This window comes from Emydura macquarii, unplaced genomic scaffold, assembly GCF_026122565.2.
Source record: "Emydura macquarii macquarii isolate MOO-44397 ecotype Brisbane River unplaced genomic scaffold, CSIRO-AGI_Emac_v2 contig_1253, whole genome shotgun sequence".
NCBI classification, from domain to species: domain Eukaryota; kingdom Metazoa; phylum Chordata; order Testudines; family Chelidae; genus Emydura; species Emydura macquarii.
In genome coordinates this window covers 15,549,192-15,574,984 of record NW_027131390.1, presented here as the reverse complement: position 1 = coordinate 15,574,984, position 25,793 = coordinate 15,549,192, and the positions used below count along the sequence as shown (strand labels likewise).

The window sequence follows — 25,793 nt, the reverse complement described above, 5'->3', positions numbered from 1 at the left end:
TTCCCCCACGATCCAGCCAGCGTGACACCCATATCTCCTGTAACATGAATGGTTATGAGACTGAAAAGCTATTCAACTGGTCAGAGCTGCATTCCTCCATTGGTACCTCCTTGTTTACCTATCATTGTGCCTTCAATAGGAATGATAAATTGGGTCTCATTCAACTCCTGTCATATACAGGAGATATGTTTAAAAAAACTTGCATGACAAGTCGAGATAGATAAATTACTCTTCTGCAGGATTTCCATTTTGAGATTGGTGAACTTGAACAACCAAACCCTTCACAGAAGCAACACTGGAAGGGGTATCTTCACAGGTAGGCCTTGACCACAGCAGAAAAGGTATGGCTGTAAAGAAGGCTTTCTCACGGGAGGCTGATGTGGAAAGCCACACGGCCTTCTTTGTTGAAAGTTGTTCATTATCAGATCAGCTAATCCTACAGCTGTTTCTACAAAATTCAATTGCTTGGTTTTATTATTGTCCTCTCACAGTGGTGTAACTCCATTACAGTCAGTGCAACTACGCTGCTGTCAAAATAAGTGAGAGGAAAGTCGTGTCCATTGTTTCTAATCCAATAACTTTTCAGAAAATTATTAAATTTAATCCATCTTCCACACACTAGCCTACAGCCACTCTTTGTTTGCCAAGGATAAGGTGGCTCAGTTACTGTTGGCGTTGTATTTTATTTTAAGGAGAATATTCTGAACCTTGGTGGAGCTTCTAGCTGAAGATGTCAAAAGTGCTTTACACATACAGCACTGACGAATTAAGCCTTACAACATCCTGGTGAAGTAGAGAAATATTACCCCTATTTCATGGCAGGGGAGGGGAAACCAGGGCACAGAGAGTTAGGGGCATGTCCTAGGCCATACAGTGAGGGTATGTCTACACAGCAATTAAACACCCATTAGATTGCTTACTGAGATTTCTGTAAGGCATTTGGCTTGGTACTGCGTGACACTTTGATAGAAAGATATAACATTAACATGGCACATTGAATTGGTTAAAAGCTAGTTAACTGTTGGGTCTGTTTCTAGTGGGGCTGGTTCTTGGTCCTATGATATTTAACACTTTTATTAATGACCTGGAAGAAAGCATAAAACCAGTGGCGTACATATGGGGAGGGCCAGGCCGCCAGCCTGCAGGGGGGAGCCAGGCTGGCCCTTCACGACACGCGGGAGGCGGGGGGGTGTGCAGGAGGCCCTGACGGGTGCAGAGCCTCCTGCGCCCCCCCACCCTTCGTGAAGGGCTGACCTGGTGTCTCCCTCCCAGGCTGTGGGGGGGTGAGGCTGCCCCATCTGAGCCGGTGCCAGGCTGTGGGCATGGAGTGGCGGGTAAGTACAGGGCGCCAGGCTGGCCCTTCGCAATGGTCAGAGGGTGCAGGAGGCTGAGGGGTGGCTGCTTCCGCTCCTGCGCCGAGCCCCTCCCTTTCTCCCGTGCATCGTGAAGGGCTGGCCCAGCATCCCCTCAGGCTGGGGGGTGAGGCTGCCCCCCATCCAAGCCAGCGGTGCGACGCAGAGCTGGAGCAGCGGGTAAGTGTGGGGGGAGCGTGCCGGGCCGTCCCTTTGCAACGAGCAGGGGGCACAGGAGGCTCTGAGGGATGCCACTCTGAGGGGGTGTGAGCCCTTGGGGGAGGGGCACAAATGTAGGCTTGGCCTCCAGTCGCTGGAGACCCTCCACAGGCCACTGCATAAAATCATCACAGTTAAAGTCTGCAGATTACACACAAATTGGGGTAGTGGTAAATAATGAAGAGGACAGGTCACTGATATGAGGCAATCTAGATAGCCCTGTAAACTGGGGGCAAGCAAGCAATATGTGTTTTTAATATGGCTACAGGCATATGTATATATCTAGGAAGAAAGACTGTAGGCCGTACCTACACAATGAGGATTCTATCCTGGTAATCTGTGACTCTGAAAAAGATTTGGGGGTCATGGTGGATTATCAACTGAACATGAGCTCCCAGTGCGACATGGTAGCTAACAGGGCTAATGTGATCCTGGGATGCATAAACAGGGAATCTTGAGGAGAAGTAGAAAGGCTATTTTACCTCTCTATTGGCACTGGTGCGACTGTTGCTGGAATACCGTGTTCACTTCTGGCGTCCACAATTCAAGAAGGATGTTGATAAATTAGAGAGGGTTCAGAGAAAAGCCATGAGAATGATTAAAGGATTAGAAAACATGCCATATAATGATAGACTCAAGGAGCTCAATCTATTTAATTTTAACAAAGAGAAGGTTGAGGGATGATTTACGTCTGTAATTCTGTTATGTTGTCACCGGTTATATGGTGGTGAGGGGACTAGGATAAGTGACCTCTGCAGTATGCTGTTATGTTCACCTTGCCATAAATAGTCTTGCAGGGGGGCAGTATTACCTTTTACTGGTTTTGTTGTGGTGTGAGACAGAGGATGGAGATTATTTTGTTAAACTGAGATTTTCCCATACTTTTATTGGATTAGTATGAGAAACTATATATGTTCCATGTCCTGTTTAGTTCTGGAAGGTGATGTGATCCAGATCTGGATGGGTCTGTGATGATCTAGGCGATAGCATGGTATTGACTTGTCAAATATTCAGTCACCATTAGCAGTGGTTGTTAAAAAGGGATTTGTCTGCCAAATTTGCAGATTAAAGTTTCTAATTTGGTTCAATTTCTCTTTTGTATGCATGGCACCAGAGAGTAAATGGAATCCACTTAGCCTGCAGTGTGTGGTACAGTATTGTTAATCTTTGCACATACGAAGATGAGGAAGAAGACATGCAACACTCAGAAACAAGACATACACTGTGAAATGAGATCTGAGACTGGAGTGCCCTGCAGATAATCTATAGGTAACAAATGTCTATAGACAGCAACAGGTTTATTATTCTGGCACTGTTTATCTCAATGGCTTGTATTTGACCTAGTTAAAAAGCCTGTTGACATAGCTGAAAAGTGCAGCATGCACGAGGAGTCAGGTTCTCTACTAGCCAACTTTCCAAAAGGAGCTGTGGTTTCATGCTTAACTAAGCTACCAGTTCTTTTATTTTCACATAATAAACCAGTTTGGGGAAGACACGTTTACAACAAACACAGAAGAAAGCAGATTCCTCTGTAAAGTACAATAATTTGAAGATAGTAGCGTGTAATAACTCAAGGTGCAGCCTTATAGAATTTTACTCACGTGAGTACTCTTTATTCCTGGAAGTACTCCAATGCAGTCTGTTGGGCTAGTTGCCTGAGTGAGGATTGAGCCCTTACAGCTGTTCTTTACACATGCGGTTATTTGTACAGCCCTTGTTCAAACCCTTGAATAACCTAGTAATTTGAGTTCTGATTAGATTAGACTGGAAGGTGGGGTGGGGAAAATTCAGTTGTCTTGTAATTTGTGTTGTATATGCACACAGCAAACAAAACAGTCAAGTTACAAAAGGGCACAGGAGAAATAAAACGCTGGCCAGAATAGAGGATCCATAGAGGATCATTCAGCATGGTACTCTGGATGAAAAATATATTCCCTTCAAGTCACAATTAACCCTCCAGACATAAAAATGCTTCAGAGAAAGTTTGGTGTTTGTTTTTCTCTTCTCACTTTTTATCCTGGGACTTTGGCTGGTGCATGGAGTATATAAATTATATGTCTGCTCAATGCCATTGGTTACAGAGAAAATAGCAGGGCTAATTGGAGGAAAGCTAATCGATTGCTGAGTTTTGGATCAGATCTGCAGCTGGTGTAAATGGGCACGGCTTCATTGAACTCATTGGAGCTGTGCCCATTTACTCCAGCTGAGGATCTAGCCCTTGGTTGTGAAATTGGTATCTCTCCATTTCACCAGTTATAGTGGACTGAATAATACCATATGAAACTGGCATGTTCTTTCTCAACAGCAGAGTTCCCTGTGTGTATTCAGTCAAACTGCCAGCTTCCCTGACAAAAATAAGTTATTACTTCTGTTAGCGCTTCAGAGGCAGCATAGATATGGGAGAGTGAACTGGGCTGTGTTCTGGCCCAACCATAAACCGAACTGTTAGCCAAGTTCCAACGGCAGGGCCAAACTTTGCAACTCCAGTAAGCTCGCACACGTGTAACTGAGGGCACAGTTTGGCCTCCAGAAACTTTAATATTTGTGATGAATCAAGAGCTAAAAGGCAGCCAGCTTGACCGTGAGATCCCAGGCTGAGTTTGCAGCGCTTGCAGTTGTGTGTGAGTGAATCTCTTCACTTGTAAACTGAGCAATTGAAAGTCCGTTGAGAGACAAGAAATAGACTCCCATTCCATAGGAACCCTAGCCCTATGGCAGGGACCCCTACCCACGGGAACCCTAGCCCCAAGTCCCCTACCCACAGGAGCCCTAGCCCTAGGGGTTGGGGTTCCCACCTAGGGTTAGGGTTCCCGTGGGTAGGGGACTTGGGGCTAGGTGTAGGGTTCATATAGGCAGGGGAATTGGGATTAAGGTTTAGGTTTGTATGGGCAGGGGACTTGGGGCTTAGGTTAGGTCTCCTGTGGGTAGGTTCCACGCCCTAAGGTTAGGGTTTCTATGGATAAGGGTCCCTGCTTTAAGGTTAGGATTACTATGGGTTAGGGGTATGCTGTTTTTATAGAGCTCCATTTCAGAATAGACTCCACATCTTCATTGCATGGAATGGTTTGGGTAGGTCATGAGTAGCTCTGGGGCAGCACCACGTTTCCCCCTGGAATTTTTTTACATCTGAGTGACCTGCTCCTATGACCAGAGCAGCAGCTTCTTTGGGTCTGTGTAAGAGGCCCAAAGGGAGGCAGAAGCTACTGCAGTAAAGGGTGCAGGCAGCATGGAAGAATGGTACTGAGATAAAAGCATGGCAGTAGCCTGCCTCCATGTTGGTCATGCTCTGCTTAACTTGTGGGGTTTCTGTGGATCTGGAAACATTTTGGATTTGCTCTACACAACAAGTCTTCCTCTTTCTTTCTGTGCTGTTCTCCTTCAGTGAGACTCCTCCTATCAATGTAATTCCATGTAAAAGACCCTTTTGGACATCTAGTACATTCCCTTTGCCAATTCTGGGGTGGGTCTCTTAATATTTCCCTATTCAGTAATAACATGTTGTCACCATTCTCCCATAGCAGATTTGGGAGGAGAGAGGATTACTTCCAATATAGCAAAGCACTGTAGTTTTAATTTGAGAGAGAGAACAAATGAGATCTATGACATTTATGTTAAGAAACATTATGGAAACCAGTATGTGTTACAGAATGCCGTGTTCCTGCCTGATAACACATGGTGTATGTCAGTTGAGTTTATTCTTATTTACTGTGCCTCTAGATACTAGTAAACAAATTACACGCTCTTGCCCTTCTCTCAAATAACTGTGATGAATAACTGCAGGGTTTTCCTGTTTCCAGCCTGAGTCCACAGCAACTGAGGTGTGGTAATGTGCAGAGTAAACATCAAGAACATGCTTTGGTTAAAATCATAAAAGCAACGCTTTTGCTTAGCTCCCAGTGCATACAGCAGGTATTTAGATAGTTGTAGGCTCCAGTTACTTCTGCGTGGCTGGTCCCAATATCTTAGCAACACTGAAGTCAGCTACATACACAGCAGGTGGACATTTCTCACAATTTAAAAAAAAATCAAAAAACTTTTCCACAGTAAATGCTTCAGGTAGTTTCTTTTATGTGTGTTTTCCAAAAAGAGGGTGTTGGCAGTTTTTGTGGTGGACTTTAACTTCTTTTTTTCCTTCTATACCATAATGAAATAATTTTACTAAAATATAATCTCCAGAGAGTAAAGCGGCATTTAACTAGTAGATGTTTTATTTAGGTAGGTTTTGTTTGTAGTTTATTAGGTTGCTGAGTAAATGTGAATCATTGCTGGAGAGATTGTTTCAAATACTTTTGGCCCAAACTTCAGGTTTTGTTAAAAAGTAAATGAAAGTTTTGACAAAATGAATATTAACAAAAATATTTCATGGTACATTTTATTTGAACTTAAACATGTCCTGGAAATGTTGGTTAAACCCATCAATGTGATACTGCATGAGAACCATTAGGGGAAACTGACTGAAAACAAACATGAAACTGCTCTGTGCAATTTCGTACCAAGTTGCATAAAATGCATATTTAATCAGTTGAAGTTGTGAGAACTTCAGCTGAAGTTGTGAGAACTTTTAAAAAATATTTCTGTTTTAATCCTCTAAAGTGGTACTGATAATACAGGTAAGAAAATATTATTATGGTCAGACAAAAACAGCATTGGCAACCCCAAATATACATAAATCTTGAGTCAGACGCTCCCGGAATTATGCGATTGATTTAAAAGTAATGGAATTTTAAAAAACAATACCTTTTTGAGTTCCTTTTATGGATATTTGAACCTTTAGGTTTCATTTTTCCAGATTTTTCTCTAACTATGAGAGCTAGAAATCTCTTTTCCTTTCTTTTAAATGGAAGCTGAGTTGCTCCCACTATCCCCTGACTGCAGGAGCTGAAGCTTTGAGAAATGCCACATATCACAAAACTCATAACTGGTTTGCAAGAGTTGGCAACACTGAGTTCTCTTGTTCCATGTGGTTCTGTGAGCTGCCTGTTTTGAATAGGAAGCACTTTAAAGGACCAGAGCAGAAATCCATATTCCATGGATATACATTTTTTTTTCCAGGTATGCAATGCAGGTGATTCTGTGCTGTAGGTAACACCCACCGAGCATCTTTCATCATTACCTGTGGACAACCTTTAATTTCCGCTACTGCTTCTTCATAGTGACCTTCTGTCTGAGAGAACCTGGAGGTAACTCCCCCTACAGGTTGTCAGGAACTTCCTTGCCTTCAAATTGGTTAGAGCAGTGGGGCACATTGTAACAGACCAACTCATGATCTGTTCCCCCTCTCCACCTCATGCTCCCAGTGCCGGCTGGACCACAGAATGATTTAAAAACCCTACTGTTTGAATAGCAAATACGGATGCAGTGTAAGGAGAAATGAGCAGCATTAAGGCTTTTTTTTGTAGATTAACGAGCAGTAATAGTTAGCATGTATATACCACTTTTTTGATCTCTTAAATGGTTACGTGTCTGTCATTCACCTCCTTTTACAGGTGGGGAAATGGAGGTGAAGTGAATTAATACCTTGCCTGTGTTTCTTACCCGTTAGTTTTACAAGCAGTGTGCTAGGGAAGCTGTTCACCAGTTCTCATGAAGCTAACTAAAGTAAGCTTATATCATGGTTAGGCTGATACTGTATCAAGAGCTGTCAGAGCTGGGGAGCAAAGCAGGACAGCTTGCTATGGGACCTGTGCTTAAGAACAAATAAACACCCCCAATGTACACATTCAGTCACCATATGTCGTGTTTATCTAGAAAGGCGTCTCTATGCTATTTCTTTGCAGAAGCAACTGAACTACACTTGAGATGACTTCTTTACTGAGGAGAACACATGCCAGAAGTTCTGGTGGTTGATGTCTGTAACGTCTGAGTCGGTCCTTCATCCCTTGCGAGGCAGCAGAAGCCAGTGGGAAGCTCTCTTCTCTATATTTGGATATTTGATTGACATTGGCTCAAGAATTCTGTGACTGTGTGCGAAACAGACGAAGGAACGTAGCTCTGGAGAGATTTTCCCTGGCACAAGCAGGCATTCTGTATAGAAAACCATGCCAGAGAACTTCTTAGTGCCTTGAAATACGAGTTGAGATCTTAATACAACTTCCCTCCAAGCCATGCTGTTGTGAAGTATTTCTTTCAAGTGCTAATACTGTTTAGCACTCTGACACTCTCTGATCAGGGGGCTGCTGATGGCACCGTCACAGTCTGATCTCAAATAGTGTCTGGTCTATCAGTGCTTCAGCTGGCAGAAGATCATTGCAGAGAAGATGCTGGACCTAAGCTTTCTGACAGAAGAGGAGTATGAGAAGCTTATGAAGGTTCTGCAGAGAGATGCAGAGTTGAAGAAAAAAGATGGTGATCGTATCAGGTAAGAGAGCTTGAGTGCACACAAATGCTGATCTGTGAGGCTCATTGTACTATGATCTCCCCCCTCCTATTCCCCTCAGGTAGGTGTATGTGTTGAGAGGATGTAGGCTGCAGTGTGCACTGTGAACCTGAAGGATCCCTCTATTTCCCCTTTTGCCTCTTCAACTCCCCTGTTGTGGCCACCAGGAGAGCTGGGCATGACTCCATCTCTGAGTTCATCAGTAGCTCTCATATGCTGGGAGGAGTCATGGCGACTGATGGGAGTCATTCCCTTCCCAGCCAGGGGATGATCACACTGCCTTAGCAGCATTTCTAGCCCCAGGAGTGAAAATACAGGTGCAGCAATTGATGTGAGGCTCCTATCTTGGAGTGTAGATGTTTCTTAGGGTTTGTTTAAAAGGAACTTTAAATCTTTACCTTGTATATTTATAAGGCTTTTCCATGATGCTGCTTGTTATGGTACCTGAATACCCCTGCACATTAACAACCACATCGTCTTGCACATTAATGACCACATTGTCCCAACACCCCTGTGAGGGAGGGCAATATATGAGCTCTATTTTACAGTTGGGGAACTGAGACAGAGAGGCTAAGTGATTTGCCCCAGGCCACACACACAGCTGTGGCAGAACCAGGGAGAGACCCCAGATCTGCAATACCCTAACCACAACACGATCCTGCCTCTGTTTGATTTTTCATTTGAATTTTGGCTATTTTGTGTTAGTAGTTGCTGCTGCCACTTCTAAAATGCCAGCCGTTAGGCTATTCTGGGTTGTCAGTGAGCACAAGACTTGAAAATTCAGAGCAACCAGCATAGCTCCATGAAAGTCTGTGGAATTAGGCCAATTTACGCTAGCTGATGTGACCTTTTGACTTTTTGCTGACCAGAAAAGACCGTGCCCATCATGAGAGCAATACGCACTGTCTGGGATGGTGGATGGGTAGCATTTCTACTGCAGCTTCTGAGGAGCCTTCATATGTCCTGCCCTCTGGCTAGAGGAAATATGCTAGAGAGGCCAGCTAGCCAATAGATAGTACTGGGCTGGGAATGTCAGAAAGCATGACTGACATCAAGGCTGATTTTTTCTAGCATAGCAATATTGGAATATAGGGTTGTGATTTTTGTTTTCACTACAGTTCTATACTGGCAGAAGCCCTAGTGTGGAGGCTGTTATACCAGTCTAGCTTATTTTGTGCAGGGAACCAGTATAAGCAATATCAAAAGCATGTTTTTCTGGTACAAGCTGCATCTGCATGAAGAGAGTTGGGTGGTACAGCTATTCCATCCAAACCTTTTCTAGTGTACACCAGGATTAAGACTGAAAGAATGTGTGACTGCAAAAACCATTGCTGGCACTAATCCACATTATGGTTTTAATATCATGATTACCCTCCTAGAATGCAAAATCAATTGGCCGCACTGTTTTGTTGGTGGTTTTATTTTTTTCTCCTTTGTGACAGTTTCTCCATTGCTGAAATTTGGCAAAGTTTCCATTTGCAGTTCTTTTGGTCGGTCGGTTTTAATGCACATTTAACCTCCTGTGCACAAGGTCTTAGTTTGGAAAGAGTAGCTTAGACCTTTAACTGTGGTGATGCTGGTGGGCACTACTCTAATAGAATTGATGTGGTTAAATGCTTTTCTGTAGGGGATGTGCACATTTGTTTTCACTGTCTGATCTGCTTTTGAGCAAAACTCTGGTGGTAGTTGTGAGAAGCTGAGTAAAGTCAGTGGAGGTACAGTGGATTTTCACTAGTGTCCGTGAAATCAGAATGCATCCTCTAGTTTGTATGTACTATTACTTCTCTACCATTACTTGGTCCAAAATGTTCTCCATTGTATGAACCAAAGGTGCGGGGGAGGCAGAGGAGTGGAAATTAGGCCCCCAAAAACTTTAGGCTATGTACACACTGATGGCGGTAAATTCGATCGATTTTTTCCCCAGATCGATTGAGTGGCAGTGAAGACGCACTCAATTGATCCAGAAGTCGATCTATTTAAACCACCTCCAAAAAAACCGTAGCGCTGCATCGATGGGAACGCATTTCCCCGTGGTGCAGCGCAGCGGAGACAGCGTGCTAAAGGAAAGTAACAGAGGTCGACAGGAGTTAGGGAAGCTAGGTTGCATGACTCCTGTCGACTGCCACCAAATGTTGACAGCAGTGTAGACCTGTCCTCCGATCCGTGGAGGGGAGAGAGGTGGCTTTAACATCGTTGCGTTCTCCCAAGCGGGCTGCTGTATATGTTCTGGGATCCACAGGGGACATGTTGGTGTGTAGTCCAGAGGAGCCACTCATTCTCCATGGTCTCTGCTTCATACTACAAGGTGAAATGAGGGGCCAGCTGCCCTTGTCCCTCTCCTCAGAGCTGTTGGTAGTTTTGGAGGTGAGCTCAATAGATCTAACCCTTAGAGTTTAGATAAAGCATCACCCTTCCCTGGATGTGTCATAGGACAAGTAGCCATGTAGATGAAGCCAGGTATACCCTGGTGCTGGGGAACTACGCTAGCCAGCTGTGCTGATGGCTCCCTAGGGAGAATAGGGAGTCTGTAATACTGATAGAAGCACTAAATTCTAATGACACTGTTGGAGAGCAGCATGCTGCAGCAAGCAGGGTCTTTGCTCTCTCCCCACCACATCTGCCCTGCGACCTGCCACCATTGATACTTTTGTATCCTCTGAGTTTTTTACACCCCCTCTCAGATTAGTAATTGGTGGTTCTGTTTCCTGTGTCACACTCAGCCATTTTCAGGGGGTTGGACGTCCTTTCCCCTGAATTGTATTGAGGTACAAGGAGCGAGAGCCAGCTAACTCAGCAAAGCTTTTGTGCACAAACTAAATCGCTGGGGAGAGCTCAATGTACAGGTTAGCAAACAAAACACTGACTAGTTTGAGAGCCAAAAAAGTCAAGTGGGTGTGCCAGAGCCAGTTACGTACAAGGAGGAGAGTTCAGGAAGGACGGCGAAGTGCTTGTATCTGCCAAAATCTGTTTGGTGTGGTGGCCGGGAGAAAAAGTGCTGTTCAGACAGGATGTTAAGGGGCCAAACTGTTCCCTTGTGTAACTTCAATGGAGGATGCATTTGGCCCAGTTTATGCTGGGGCATGAATTTGGCTCAAGAAGTTCTAGAGGTCATGAAGGATAGTGAAAGGATTGACAAACAAAGGGAAAGTGCAGAGCCTGTAAAACTACTACAAACATGCTCCACCCAAGCAAACTGCTGAAATTCAATGACAGGTGTCTCCAGTTTGGATTTGCATGCGTTGGGACAGCTGAAGACCCAGGTTCACCATGTATCGTTTGCTGTGATTTCCTGTCCAGCTAATATATGAAGCCACCATAATTTGCTTGCTGTTCTGACCCTAACCTTTGGCACTTTGTAGCATCAGGCAGGTAAATTGCCCACTCTGTGGGCAGGCAGTTATAAAAGTAGCATGAGGAAAGACACAGCTGCTGTGATCTTTGTGTTTGGCGTTTGTTGATATTGCCCAAGTTAGGAGTGCCTTCTTCCAACTTTCCTCTTTCAGCTGGCAGGGGAGTGGTTTCCATAATACTCAAACTCCTGCCGCATATCCATGATTCAGCTACTTGATGCATTAATAATGAGGGAAAGCAGCTGTTAATGATACTGGCTGGTGCATATCCCTCAAAGCCTGCTAATGGATGGGGTCACAACAGCTCATCTCTGTGTCATGGGCGGGCACTATGCTGCTGAGAGCTAAGGAGATTCTCAAGTGCGGGAACAGGAGGATAAGGGTTTTATCCCCATTGTCATCCTGAAGTTCCCAGTGGCTGTAGTGTGCAACGCTGTGGTAACTGTACAGCTCTTGGGTGGCCACAGATTTGTTACAATACATAGGGCCCTCAGTCTGAGTCAGAAACATCAATGGATTTAGCTTCACAATGGCAACATGAGGAAAATATTACCATGTCATTTTGCAGATAGGAACTGAGGTTCAGAGAGTTGACTTTGCTCATGTTCCTGAAGGATTTACTTGGGCAGAGCTTGAAGTAGACCCAGTTCTTCGCTCTAACTGCTAGTGTTCACCCCCTTCTTCTTGTCTATGACCATCTATGTTTGCATTTGAGTGGGGAAGGAACTTCAGTAGTCAATGGGAGAAGTACAATGTTGGGATTTTCTAACCCAAGCAGGGGAAATAGCCACTCAGCTTCCCTTAATTTTATTGGCAGCTATGAAAATCTCAGCCCCATTGTCTGCTTTCTTCAGTTTCATGTTCTGAGCTATTTCCACATATTAGACCAATACGTACTGGGAGGGATGTGACTGGCTGTACTGCATAGGAATGTTCTGTCATGGAACGTGTGCAATGACTGGAAAGTATAGCTGCCCCTAGAGAGTGCTCAGTCAGTCTCTAACAGTCAGTCCTGTTCATGCCATGGAATATTTGATATTAAGAACACGGATGATCCAATTACTTCCTCGAACAGCCCATTCGAGATGTAAATTGCAGCATAGCTCATCATAGCAGTTCTCATCTCTGTGCAGTTCAGAGTGTCAAAATTCATTGACGAAAAGTACTCACACAACATTCATCTACCAGGAGAGCTCACATATTCATGGTGACTGCATCTTCCCCTGCAAACAAATATTGCTGTTTGTCTCTCACTTACCAAATGAGCAAGGTTAGTTACCAGGCCAACCGACCAAGGTGATCCCCTCTTACTGCCTAGCTGACTGGTGCAAATCAAGTGAAATGTCCAATTGCTTATAGTTGTGGCTGCTAGTCATTACATACACCATACACAGGCTTGTCACGTATGGTTGGAGCAGGGGTGGCTTGTCAGCCCAGGCAAGTGAGGAACAGTTTAACCAAGGATTCCCAACAGCTACCAGATACATTTTGCATATCCTTTTTTATTGAACTGATCAGTATATACAGACTTGAGGACAAACTGCGATTTCATTTAAATGTCACAGCTCTTGCCTTCCAGTAGCAGAATGGAACGTCAGAAAGCATGAAGAATGTGGTGCTGCTCAAAACTTGGTGTAGCTAATAGTGCATCACGAAGCTGGCTTGTCACCATGGCAGCTGACCACTCCCAGGAGTCACTTTGTAATGGCATTGCTGGTGTGAGCACTGACCACCACAGGATTGTAGCAGTTAGGCCTGCAGTGGGCGGGGGATAGGCCTGTGCACTGTGCTTCCTTGGCCCCCCACCGCATAGGGTGGGCCCTGGGCCCGATGAACCAACAGTGATGGTTCCAGCTTCAGGGTCCACCTGCTGCTGCTTCACCATAAATAAGGTAAGCTTTTGATAGTGATTAAATGATACATTGGGCCGGGGTGGAAATAACTATTTTGTGCTTTGTGCCTCCCTGGTCAAGGGTCACCATTCATCACTGGGTTGGAGATTTTGTTTAAGCAGATGTGAAGCTGCAAAGTTGCTTCACTATCCTTCACCCCCCTAGACATCTTGGATAAAGAGAGTAGCTTCAGCTGACAGAAAGAGATCTCAAAGTTCTGCAATCTGTTTAAGCCTTTATAACCATCCCTGTGTGTTGGACAGTATTTGAATATGGTGTTTGGTGCAAATTCAACAGCATTTCTATACGGGGTCATGACCTCTGTACCTAACAGTGGGCGCAGCCCGCCCTTTAATACTTGTTCAATAGCATCTTGAATCTCATTCATAAATAGTTATTGTCGTTCAGATTGTGAGCATTACACTTTCACTTTCTGTTGTAAAACGCATTGATTTTTAGTCTTTGAGGATAGTTATGCAGGTGCCAGCAAAAGCAAAACAAAATTAACAGACTTCTTAGTCTGGTGTTTTACTTATAAAAGTATTGACACCAGGTGTATGTGTGTCTTTGTCTTTCCGGTACTAAAGAAACTAACAGAAAGAAGCTAAATTTCATTGTTGATTGTGTTTTTAAAAAAATCGTGTGCAGAAGTGTCCCCCAGTGTGGGACAGCTTCTGCCACCCTTACTCACACGAAGTAGTATCTTACTCTGCAGGTAGTCCCATTGAAATGAATGGGACAATTCAAGAAGTAAGACTCTACTCACTATAAGGGTGACAACAGCTGGCCCATAATGAATATCCAGTGGGACTGTTCACCTGCTGCCTGTAAGTTACCTTGCTGCCTACAGATGTTTTATTACAATAAAATACACATTTCCTGATTAGAGAGAGATCTTAACTGGTTATGGACCAGCTAAATAGCCACCAGTTGGGATACAGCTGGGCCATAGAGCCCTAAAACTGGAGAGAGATTGGATTAAAATATGTACCAGTGAGTAAAATACTGATTGAGGAAGTTTTCAACAGGAAGCATAGAAGCCTATATTATTAGAAAAGTCTAAAGGTGATGTACCTGCAGCTGTATTCCCTTAGGCTGTGATCTCAATTTAATCCACAATCTAAGCAGGGGTAGGGTGGGTCAGTAACCGAATGGGAGACCATCCAGGATTATCTACTTGCTGCAGAAAGTGGTGTTGGTGATTCAGTGGATGGCACTCTACCCTCTCGATCAGAACGGAACCAATGCCCTTGCTAGGAAAGTGGAGGCAGCTGAGTTGTAAAACCACATTCCTGTCCCCTCGCAGTGATGCGTGAAGAAGGTGTTTTGTAAGCCCACTATCTTTCCTGAATTCCCTCATAAGTAATTATATTCAGCCCACCTAAATTATCCTGCATTTTCAATTGGATGTGGTACTCTTCACTCCCTCTCCTTAACTTTTAAATCAGCTACCGTGATCCATCCTGGCCACGTATCAGTAGCGGGTGAAGTGATTCCTACCTCACAAGAAGGTTGGGGGACTTAATGTTTGTAAAGGAGCCTTTGAGCTCCTCATATTGAAGGTGAAAAGTGCTGTTGTTATGAACAGGTTTTGTTTTAGAAATATATACAAAAAATCCCATGTTAGCCTGGGTTTTAAATAAAAATTAAAAAACCCTCTCAGAAGACCTGACTTTCGCATGCAGAGAGTTTTGGATTCAGAATTCTGTATGAGGCTTTATATAGACTCAGTGAGATCAGTTGGCTAGAGTCAGGGTTCCTATGTGACTTTTGGCCAGCACCAGTAAGATATTTGTGGATATATAGAGTATTTTTAGTGCATCACTTGTTTATTTTTGTTTGTTCTTAGACGATTACAAGGCTCTCTCAAGGATGAAAAGAAGAAAAAGTTTGTGACTGGTGAATGGTTTAATGAAGTGAAGGCAAAACGTTTTCAAGAGGAGTTAGCGGGACCAGATCTGCTTCGAGCATCAATTAAAAGGAAAAAGGAGAAACCAGAAAGTAAGTACATTACTGCACATCACTGTCTGTTTGTGGCCAGAAAAAGGTGAGACCCAGACACTGTATGGTCTGATTGCTAGATGCCATACCTTTGGGATACTAGCCTTTCTGTATCTGACATTTACATTCCAACAGGGGTTTTGTGAACTATGTTTTCAGTTCTAGGAAATGTAACTGGATCCGCATTAGGACATACAGGTGATATTCACCCTGCTCCAGAGACTAAATGCACTTCATCCCTGTTTTGAGGACATAGCTAGGAGTAAATGGTGCATAGTACCTGGTTTGGGTCCTCAGCACTGGGCTGATCACCATAAAAACACAGCCAAAACAAACTGGGTCCAACAGCCCCACAAGTGTTAGCAACAGGAGATCCTTTGAGAAATGGCTTAGTTAGCTCCAAACGCAGTTAGTGGAGAGCAGAGATCGGTGACTTGTGCTGAGGACCTTCTGTTTTACCACAAACTGAATAGGAGTGCAGGGCTGAAACCGTGTTTACTGTTCCTGGTGTGATTTCACTCTGGCTGAGTAGTGAGAATGGGAATACTGTACTGTATTCTGTTTGTTAGATAGACCGTGGAGACCCAAGATTAGTGGTATGCTTTCTCCACATCTCCCCACCTCACAATCGCTTCTCATTAAATTCTGGATTTTTTGCAAGGTATTTTTTATTCCTGTAGTGGCACCTCTGTATCCCAGCTGAGACCAGGGCCCCATAACACTATGAATATCAAGAGACAGTCTCTGGCCTGAAGAGTTCACAGTCTAAATCTGTGGTCATGTGTGCGGTAAATGTAATGTGATGTTCTAGGGCCAACTCGTTCTCTCTCTTTCCCCAGTGCTTTTCAGCTCGGTAGGGGGGAGTGCTTCCTCCTTGGCATCATTCCTCTCTTCCTTCAACCCTGAAGACGCTCTGGTGCCTAGCAGGGCTCAAATGTGTGAGGGGTGGGCTGGAAGTGACGGCTGCTTGTTCCCTCCCATTTCAGTCCTGCGGGATCCTCCAGAGTTCAGTATATTGGCACTGTGTCCATCACTATTACCTTGCTAGCATTCCTCCTCTGGAATGTGACCCATCCCTGAGAGGGGTTTGTGAGGTTTCAGATGGCAGGGAGCTCCCGCAAGAGCCATGCTGTCAAGGGACGAGAAGGGAATTGCTTCAGGGTTTCCATGTGGATGGCTGTCTCCTTCCTTGTGCTCCCTGGACTGTAGCCTCTGCCTCTTCTGCTGGAGGGGAACCCTTGCTTCTCTAACAGGAGAATGACCAGGCAACTCAGCAGGTCTAGTCAACTACCAGGGAGCAACTGTGCAGGGGACAAAGGGTGCTGAAACAGTGCTGAAAATGTCTGATGTTGTGCCAAGCAAGGGTGTGTCTAGGACCATGCACTAATTCCAGGATGCACTTGAGGCATTTGACACGCACGTGTAAATTTGTGATTGTGTACGGAACAGAACAAATCTGATTTGACTGCGAAGGGCACTGAGGAGAATAGTGCAGCTCTTTGTGAGATGGGTAGAGCTGTGCATTGAATTCAAATATAATTAGCCTGAATTTGGCACTTTTTCCTGAGCACTTGTGGAAAATAACACGGGGGATGATTCACATCCAGTCCTGAGCATGAATATGAGCCAAGTCAGACTCGGCAGAAATACTGCGGGACTATATGCTAGCCTTATGCTATCTGCAGATTAATTATTTTGCTAGGGTGGGAAATTTCAGATACCCAGACATGCCCGATTAATTATTGGCTCAAGCAGATTCTGGGTAGCCATGGTCCTGATGATAAATTTTGGTTAGAGCTGCCCAGTGATAAGATTGTGCTTTGTTCCTTTGCAGAATCCAGGTTGAGTTGCCTTCCAATTTTTCAAAACTCTCTGTAGAGTTGCTTCATCTAATTTCAAATCCACTTACTCTCCATACTGGGCTCCTTCTGTGTTTCCTTCTTGATACGCTCCAGGAGTGGGGCATGACTCTTTACTTTGCACTCTCCCATCCACCTTGAACTTCCTCACACAGAGTCCTGTGCCCAATTCAGCAAAGCACTTAAGCACTTGCTTAAAGCACATGCTTGAGCACATTTGCTGAATTGGGGCCTGAAACCATTTTCTCTTCTCCTTTATCATATGTCTGACTCAGTGGACCAGATCCTCAGCTGACGTAACTTGACACAGCTCTGAAGTCAGTGGAGCTATGTCAAATGACACTGGCTGAGGAACTGGCCCATTATATTTCATATCAATATTTACCTGATATTTAGGTTGTGTTTTTTCCCAATTAAATTCTGGTTAAGAAATTGGGTGTAATGATGTAATAGCAACTTCTGTCACTTTTCCAGGTTAAATTATTTCTTTGTAGAATGGCTTTTTCAGGGTGTGGAGAGGTTTCTCTAGATTTTATGTAAGTGCTGATGATTTCATGCACTGTACTATTTTATAATCTCAAGGAAACGTACAAAAAATTAAAATCCTTTCCAAACTTGCACATGATGACTTGCATCTTCTAACAAGTGCTCTGTGGAATGGTGTCCTTCCAGGGTCTGCAGCAATGTTCAAACAATATTTGCATACCGACTGGCATGCCGGCAGCCCATCTGTCATTGTGGGAGTGGGTGCTCAGGAGTCTTTTCTCAAAAATCTGGCTGGCAGCCAACACTGAATATGAGCTTTTGACTTGGTAGAGGCGCCAACATCATCAGCAAACAGGCTTGGTAAGAGGACAGGTTTTTTTTGTAGAAGTATGGCAACCAAAGTCCACATACCATACCACAAACCATACTTCTATAAAAAGAAAAAAACTTCAAAAACAGACTTCAGTGAGAAACTGCAGAGCTGGAACTCGTCTGCAAACTTGACACCATCAGACTGGGTCTGCATAGGGACTTGGAATGGTTATCTCATTACAAGAAGTAATTGTCACTGTTCACACATTCTCACCTTCTGATCAATGGTTGTGAATAGGCCTCATCTACTCTAACTAAATTAACTTTGTTAGCACTTGCCCTCCCCATTGTTATTTCTTACCCTTGGATGTGTATATATACCTCTTATCTGTGATTTCCATTTCACGCATCTGACGAAGTGGGTTGCAGCCCCCGAAAGCTTATGCCCGCAGAAATTTGTTAGTCTTTACGGTGTTACAGGATTCGCATTGTTTTTGCTGTATACAGACTAACACGGCTACCCCTCTGGAACTGCAGAAAATGTGTCTTTGCATATGTATTTCAAGCAGTGTGATCCATATTTGTTTAAACATGGCAAATATTGCTAAACTTTCATATTGTTTATTGTTGTGGTTAGACTTTGCCCTTTCTTCCTTCTCCCATTTTCTTTTTTTCCCTTCCTCCTTGTTTCTCTTTCTAATCTGAGTCTGATTTCAAATCACTGGAGCAGCATGTGACTTTATTATTTCTAAATTTAATCTCTCCTATTAACCTTCCCACTGCCATTCTGTAGTTTTCGGTTATGGGACAAAGATCAGGTATTGGAGCTATTACTTCTATCAAAGGCTTCCTCTGGTATTTAGCCAAATGCTGAAATCCCTTCTCTGGTTACTGTGTATTAATGTATTAACCAATTGCTCTCAGCTGTAAGAGGCAAAAAAAAAAAAAAAAGATTTCTCCAACACTGGTGTGATTTCATCGATGATGAAGTTACACCAGAATGACACTGGTGTCACTGAGAGCAGAATCTGGCCCATACAAGTAGGCAGGACTAGAATCTCTCAGAAGGGGCCATGCCCTACAGCCTATGTTGATCCTGAAATCAGTGGAATAAGGGCATTCAGTTGCTGTCTTGCCAACCTTCATTCTTTCCCATTGGAGATCAGAACTGTGCACCCTGCAGTCAGTTCTTACATCTGATTGGAAGAGGAAGGTGTTCATTTAACAAGATTAGCTCAATGCTTCCATGAGTCTCGGGCTCTAAATCTTGAATTAAAGCTCTGAGCATTGTGTTATGAAATGAAATGAGAGACCCTCTACTTGGAAAAGTCTGACCCAATTGGACACTCAGCCATTGCAAAAAGGAAACAGGAGGAAATTTTAAAAGTTTAAAAAACAAAACAAAAAAACCCAACAACCCTACCAGAAGCAGAGTTTGGACCCCAAAGGAAAAGTGTCAGAGACTCCATGTAGTCCACTGGAGACTTTCACTATTGCTCTTCGCTATGGAAGATGCTCTGATACTGTGGTGATGGGCAGCAGTATAAAATCCTGAGAGACAGAGACGGACTTCATATAGAATGATCATAGCTTGGCATTGAGTGAATTTCTTAGGTCTTGGAGATAATGACTAGCTTTGAAATCCTGGGAGGAATGTGATGGTAAATGTTTGCCTACAGTCAGCCGTCTTAGCTTATTCTTCGACTGGGTAATTTCGTGAATTTAGTGATAACTTCTTTGTTACTTATCCTGTGACAATCAGTACTTGAGAGGTGTAAAACACCTAATTGAGCAGCCAGGTGTTTTTCCCTGCCAATGCAGGATGGTCTCCTATAGTACAATTTCTAGTGTTTCATCTTGTGTCAAGTGCAGGTCTGTATTTTAATGCAATGAGAAATGGATAGCTGGTCAAATAGTTGAAGTATTAAAGCTCTATTATTAAGCTATACCTATGTTTGCTTGTTTTTTAAGAAATAGGTAGGCAAGCTAAACTGGTTTAACAACTGTTAATTCAGGGTGGAATTTGCCTCTCACTGTATCTGTTCTTAAAGTGACCAAGGCCACTTTACTTGCTTTTGTAAGTTATAATATCCAACTAACCCATTTGTTGTTAAAAAATCAATTATGACAGTTTATTTGACAGAGAAATCTAGATCGTCAGTCATTTGAATGATAATACATGAAGATCTCGCAATGCTCCGCTGCAACAGTGCAAACTATGTTTTAAACCTCCGAGAAACTTCTTAAAACAAGTATACAGAAAAATGCAAATAGTTGTGATGAGTTTCATGGTGAATGCAACTGTTAGTTGTCCAGGCCTGTCATGGCTTGAATAGGCAAGTATAAATGTGAGGGACTTTAGCGTTTGCCTCCTCTCTTTCTGGTTCCAAAACAATAACCTGCTTGCGTCTCACTATCTCGGGTGCAAGTGTGTTAGGGTGAAGAAGAAAGCTTTTGCTTTTGTTCATCAGCTTGGTTTTATATACATTGCTTGTCATTTGCCAATTCTAAGCATCTGCCCAGCCAACAGGGGACTTCTTACCACATTACAGCTCTTTGACTTTCCTTGGTACATTTAAATCCTACTTACTTGTTCAGTTCTCTAAAAAAAAGATTGTGTAAAAATGGAGAGACAAGGTGGGTGAGGCTACCCAACACTGCATATGTAAAAATGGCACATTCTGACTCAGTGGCCTGCTCCCTGTATGTGTGGGGTTTTATCTGCTCACATTACTGACTATAATTTTACTTCTGTAAGAATTTCAGAATCCCAGCAGCTCTAAGAATGTTTCTAGCTTGTGCATCACAAACAGAATTGTTACTTAAATTCCAGTGGGGGGGTCATATTCTGCCCTCCATTTACACCTCTGCAACCCAGATGAAGACAATAGTTACATAGATGCAGGTAAGGATAGAAAGTGGCTTGCAAAATCTTTGACACATGAAGATTCACAGACAAGAAAAAACCCTAGCTTGATTTTTTTCAGATCTTAGGAACATAGATATTGCTATATTGGCTCCAGGGATTGGTCTGACAGTGGCCGGCACCAGATGCTTCCGAGGAAAGCACAAGAATCCCTGTGGATGCAGTAAGCAGCTGTACCATAATCTGTCCATAGAGAGTTTCTCTGCTGTTTGACTCACATTTATCCAAACCTATGGCTATACAGCCAGTGATACCATGTTACATAATGTGTATGGAGCCTTTGAACACAAGCCTTTGTATGGTCTGCTTCATACAATATAATCTAAAGAGTGCTGGTAGGTTTAGTAACAGGTATATCATTTCTGTACTATAGACATTGCGGGATAGTGAATAAATACCATTTATGAAGATTAAGATTCGTGTATCTTTTATTGCTCAGAACAAGTTGATATTTTTCATCCCTGTTTGAGAGTATAACCCTTTTTGTCGTATGGTAGATGTGTTTGACAATTGAGTTTCTAAGGCAGCTTCTGTACACTGGCATGTTGCTTTTAAACATTACTGTCTTCTCTTGTTTTTCCTGTCAGTTGGTTCAGTAAAACTCAGAAGACACAGCTTATCCCTGTGCCAACACAAACAATAGGGATCTCCTCTTATTAACTCTATTGGCCTCCTCCTCTGTTTGCTGGGATCAGATGACTTTGAGTCAAAACAGGAAATAGCTGAATTCAAATCCTGGAATGGATTAACTTTATTGACCACCACTGTAGTGTCCTGTTAAGGCTTATAGCTGGTTTGACAGCTCCTATCGTTAGTAGAGTCATTAGCCAGATCTGTTTATGCTGTCAAATCACAAGGGACTGGGACACGCTTTTGACAGTGCTGCTTGTGAAAGTGCTGTGTGTGTGTGTTTTACATTTTCCTACCCCATTGAAACTGGCAGATCTTTTGAGTGAGAATGTAGGAGTGGAGAGGCGGCCAGCCTGCCTCCCTATCATTTACCCCGTGTTAATTTCACGGTTTAGCTCTGGTATGAATCATTTAACAAGTGTTTGCTTACACCAAAATAAAACATAGCGGCTGTCGCAGTTTTTAATTAAATGTCATTTCCCAATCCTCTCTGTTATATAATAGATGAGACTAACGAGCACGTCCGGCAGAGCCTGGAAGGCAGAGCAGCTTCACTGCCATCAGAAGCAACCAGTCCTCTCTTCCCTGAACTCAGTCCAGACTTGGGCGATGAGAGGTAACTGACGAATGACAATCATTCAGTGGTGAACGTTGACTGCACAGGATACTCTGGCTGTTTCCATTATTTTTCATGAAAATTAAATGTAACAACCAAGATCCTGGTTCTTTAACTGAGCTTTTGGTTACTAACAGATATTTTAAAAATCCTTTTCAGGGGATTGTCTGATATTAACCTTCACTTAATAAGTGTCTAATAATGTGCTTATTCCATCAAGGCTTTTCCCTACATGGTTTGATAAGGGGCCAGTAAAAAGGTGGCAATGGGTAATCTCAGAGTATTAGGGATAATTTTTCAGATAAATTGTGGTTTTATATTTGTGTAATTTTTGCAGCTGAGCACCATTAACAAAAGAGGATGTTTTGGGGACATTGCTTATTTCCTGGCAGTTCCTTGCCACCCCTGTTAATGATTCAGAATGCCACATCGGAATTTGATAGTCCTTTTTTAACTGTGCTGATTGTGCAAAAAATACCATGTAAAAGTATAGAATCATAGAATTGGAAGGGACCTCAGGAGGTCATCTAGTCCAACCTCCTGCTCAAAGCAAGACTAACCTCAGCTAAATCATCCCAGCCAGGGCTTTGTCAAGCCGCAGTTTAAAAACCTCTAAAGATGGAGATTCCACCAGCTCCCCAGGTAACCCATTCCAGTGCTTCACCACCCTCCTAGTGAAAACTTTTTCCTAATATCCAGCTTAGACCTCCCCCACTGCAACTTGAGACCATTGCTCCTTGTTCTGTCATCTACCATTGAGAACAGCCTAGCTCCGTCCTTCCTTGAACCCCCTTTCAGGTAGTTAAAGGCTGCTATCAAATCCCCCCTCATTCTTCTCTTTTGCAGACTAAACAAGCCTAATTCCCTCAGTCTCTCCTCATAAGTCCTGTGCTCCAGTCCCCTAATCATTTTTGTTGCCCTCCGCTGGACTCTCCAGCTTTGTTCACATCCTTTTTGTAGTGGAGGGGCCCAAAACTGGACACAATACTCCAAATGCGGCCTCACCACTGTACTTGAACAAGCAAAGTGATGACTGCCTTCAATATTTATAAGCTATGGATAAACCATTACAATATTTGCATTTCTGTTTGTTTCTCCCATCTCATTTGCATTTTGGTTGGCAAAATAAGAAAACGTTCTTAGCAACAGGAAGGCAATTATATATGACACAAAAATGCAGCCATGCCCAATGCAGTTTATCAGAGGGGATTATTTAATAAAGGACACAGTCTAAAAGAGTTTTCTTGCAGAAGGATGTTTTCTGTGTACTTTCTTTGCCAACATAGAAGTTCCTTACATTTCATTTGGGCCAAATCCTGAAATCCTCAGGGTTTTACTCTGTTTTTCTTGGTCCTTACTTGGGCAAAAGTCCCATGGGAGTCATACCTGAACACGGGAGTTGCTGTATTGCATCTGACCTGCATGTCAAGCTAGTTCAGTATCCTGTCTTTGACATTGGCCAGAACTATCAGAGGAAGGGGCAAGCAACCACATAGCCTGCCCATAGGGAAGTTTCTTCCTAGCCTGTAGGCAGTTAGCAATTGACTTATGCCTGGAAGCATTTATATTCCATATATATATAATATATATTTGTCCTGTCCAATGTACTTGTGGCTGTTCTCATGATCTGTATAAATGTTTAAACCCTCTTTAAATGCCACTAAGCTTTTGGATTGAATGTGGAAGAGCTGGGGGCCCAGTCATGCCCAGACCCTTCTAGAACCATGTCTAGAAGACCTCCCTCGCCTGTGCAGCTAAGGTGGCCACCGGCCTCAGTGGCAGCGTGGTATCTGGGGATCCATGTCTGACAGCAGGTGGCACTGACTGGGCTGGGAAGGAGTGGGCATACTGGGGGTGGGGAGGATACGCACTGATGCCTCCATTTAAGGCGGAGGTTTCAAGAATGCCGTTCCCTAGCTGGAGGCTGTGTGACTCCATTGGTGACTCAGTGCCAGGCAGTAGGGTAGGGTGGGGTGGGAGGCTAGCTGATAAAGACCAGTGCAGAGGCATGGGGCCTTCTCACAGATGGCTCTTGTCTCCTGTGAGTCCTCCGCAGGACACAGTTGGGAAATATGAGGGTCCCACCATCTGTTCTGCACCGGTGCCAATCCCACCGCTCTGATGGAACATACCGGGAAGGAGATTCCACGGGAGAGATCTCATGGAGTTTTATTCCCTCAGGTTTTCCTCCAGAAGGGGGAAAATCTCACCCCAAGAAAAAGGGACAAATCCCTAGGTTATTTTTATTGAGCGATGTCTCTATAAAGGCCCTACTGATTGCAATGGGAGAGATGTTAGTATAGCCTGGACTTCCGGATCAAGCCCTTTACCGTGCACCAAGCCATTCCAAATACTAGTGAAGAAAATAAATGAAGTCAGCCGCTCTGGATGATTTGAACAGAGAGATGTCTGCATAAAGAGCAGATGGAGAATGAAAGTAACAAAAGTAGCTCAACAGAACTGAGCAGACATGAAAGAAGGTTAGATCACCCTGTAAGGAAAAACCTCCCCGCAAAATGCACTTTCCCATTTGCTATTTGGTGTTGGAATCTCTTTGCTATGGTGTGTCTCCTCTTTTGCAGATCCAATACAACTGTTTTTGATTCTTCAAAGGGATATAAAACCCGGCCAAAGCCAAAACCAAGACTCTTCATACTGCCATCCTCATCAATTGAGGTAGTGTCCACCTGTAGCCTCTATAATTTGCTTGATTATCCCTGGGATCTGTACATAACATATGTCTACTGGCTTAGCAAGAGACCTGAAGGACTCCAAAGACTGACTGCTTTGTGTCCATGCTGGGATACAAGACAGTGTCTTTCCAATTTTTATAGTTTGAGGCCAGAAGGGACCATCCAGTCATCTAGTCTGACTTTGTATCAGAAATGACTAAGCCCTATCCAGCTTTCCCTGTCTTGAGTCCAATAACCTAGACTAGATTAAAGTATTAAAGCCCTCTAGAGACTAAACTATTGTGTGCCATAAGCAGAGAACAGGAGGTACTGAGGTGCACCAATGCCCGACAGTCCTGCAGTGACAGAGAATTGATCTGGTGAGAAATACCCAAATGTTTTGCCAGCCCATATACACTGATGGGGTTTATTTTCCCTGCAGAGATCCAGTGTAAGTGACATCTCACCAGCAGAGAGCAACACTGGAATAAGTCCATTTTTGGCTACAACAGACAACTGGCAGGTGTCTGAAAAAGGTATGGTTTTTTTTTTGTTTGTTCATCAATCTGCACTTTTATTATGCAACATGGAAGGCATCTAGGCACAAAGCATTGCTTGGTGTGTAGGATGAAGGACAGTTCTTACCTCAGCACAAAGGAATGGGTTCCCTGAAACACACAAACATTACATCAAAGACAGGAGAGAGGGAGAGAAACCCTCTGACTAAACCTTCCTTCGGATCCCCTAGTGTGTCTTGTGTTGTCTGGCTTGTAAACTCCTTCGGGCAAGGATCATGTTGTCTTCTGCCCCTTGTCCAGCACTAAGCACACTGTTGGTGCATCACAAATAGTCCATATGAGTAATATCTAAACAGAGTCAAAGCTGCGAAAGCAGTGCTGCTTGCTTTTCCTCACAGGGACAAACTAGAGCTGGGGGGATTTAAAAAAAAAATATTTTTTTTTTTTTTTAACTTCAAAATGTGAGGGGGAAAGGGAGAGGGAAGGAATGCTGGCCACTTCTGCAAAATTTTCTCCCTTTCATTTTGATCAGCTGTAGCACAAACCTTGTGGTGAAGTATTGTGTGAGCTCCTGGAATAGGCTG

At 43.5% G+C, this 25,793-nt stretch overlaps 1 protein-coding gene across 1 annotated transcript in view; it reads left to right on the top strand.

Annotated features, from left to right (window-relative positions):
- The window catches only part of LOC137153136 (synaptotagmin-like protein 2), a 66,505-nt gene that overhangs the window by 12,932 nt on the left and 27,780 nt on the right, over nucleotides 1–25,793 (top strand). Inside the window, exons 2-6 of the mRNA XM_067548208.1 lie at nucleotides 7,349–7,929; nucleotides 15,039–15,190; nucleotides 21,908–22,019; nucleotides 24,602–24,695; nucleotides 25,134–25,227. Coding sequence (XP_067404309.1) covers nucleotides 7,829–7,929; nucleotides 15,039–15,190; nucleotides 21,908–22,019; nucleotides 24,602–24,695; nucleotides 25,134–25,227 — 553 coding nt within the window. The 5' untranslated portion in view covers nucleotides 7,349–7,828. The remainder of the gene's footprint in view (nucleotides 1–7,348; nucleotides 7,930–15,038; nucleotides 15,191–21,907; nucleotides 22,020–24,601; nucleotides 24,696–25,133; nucleotides 25,228–25,793) is intronic.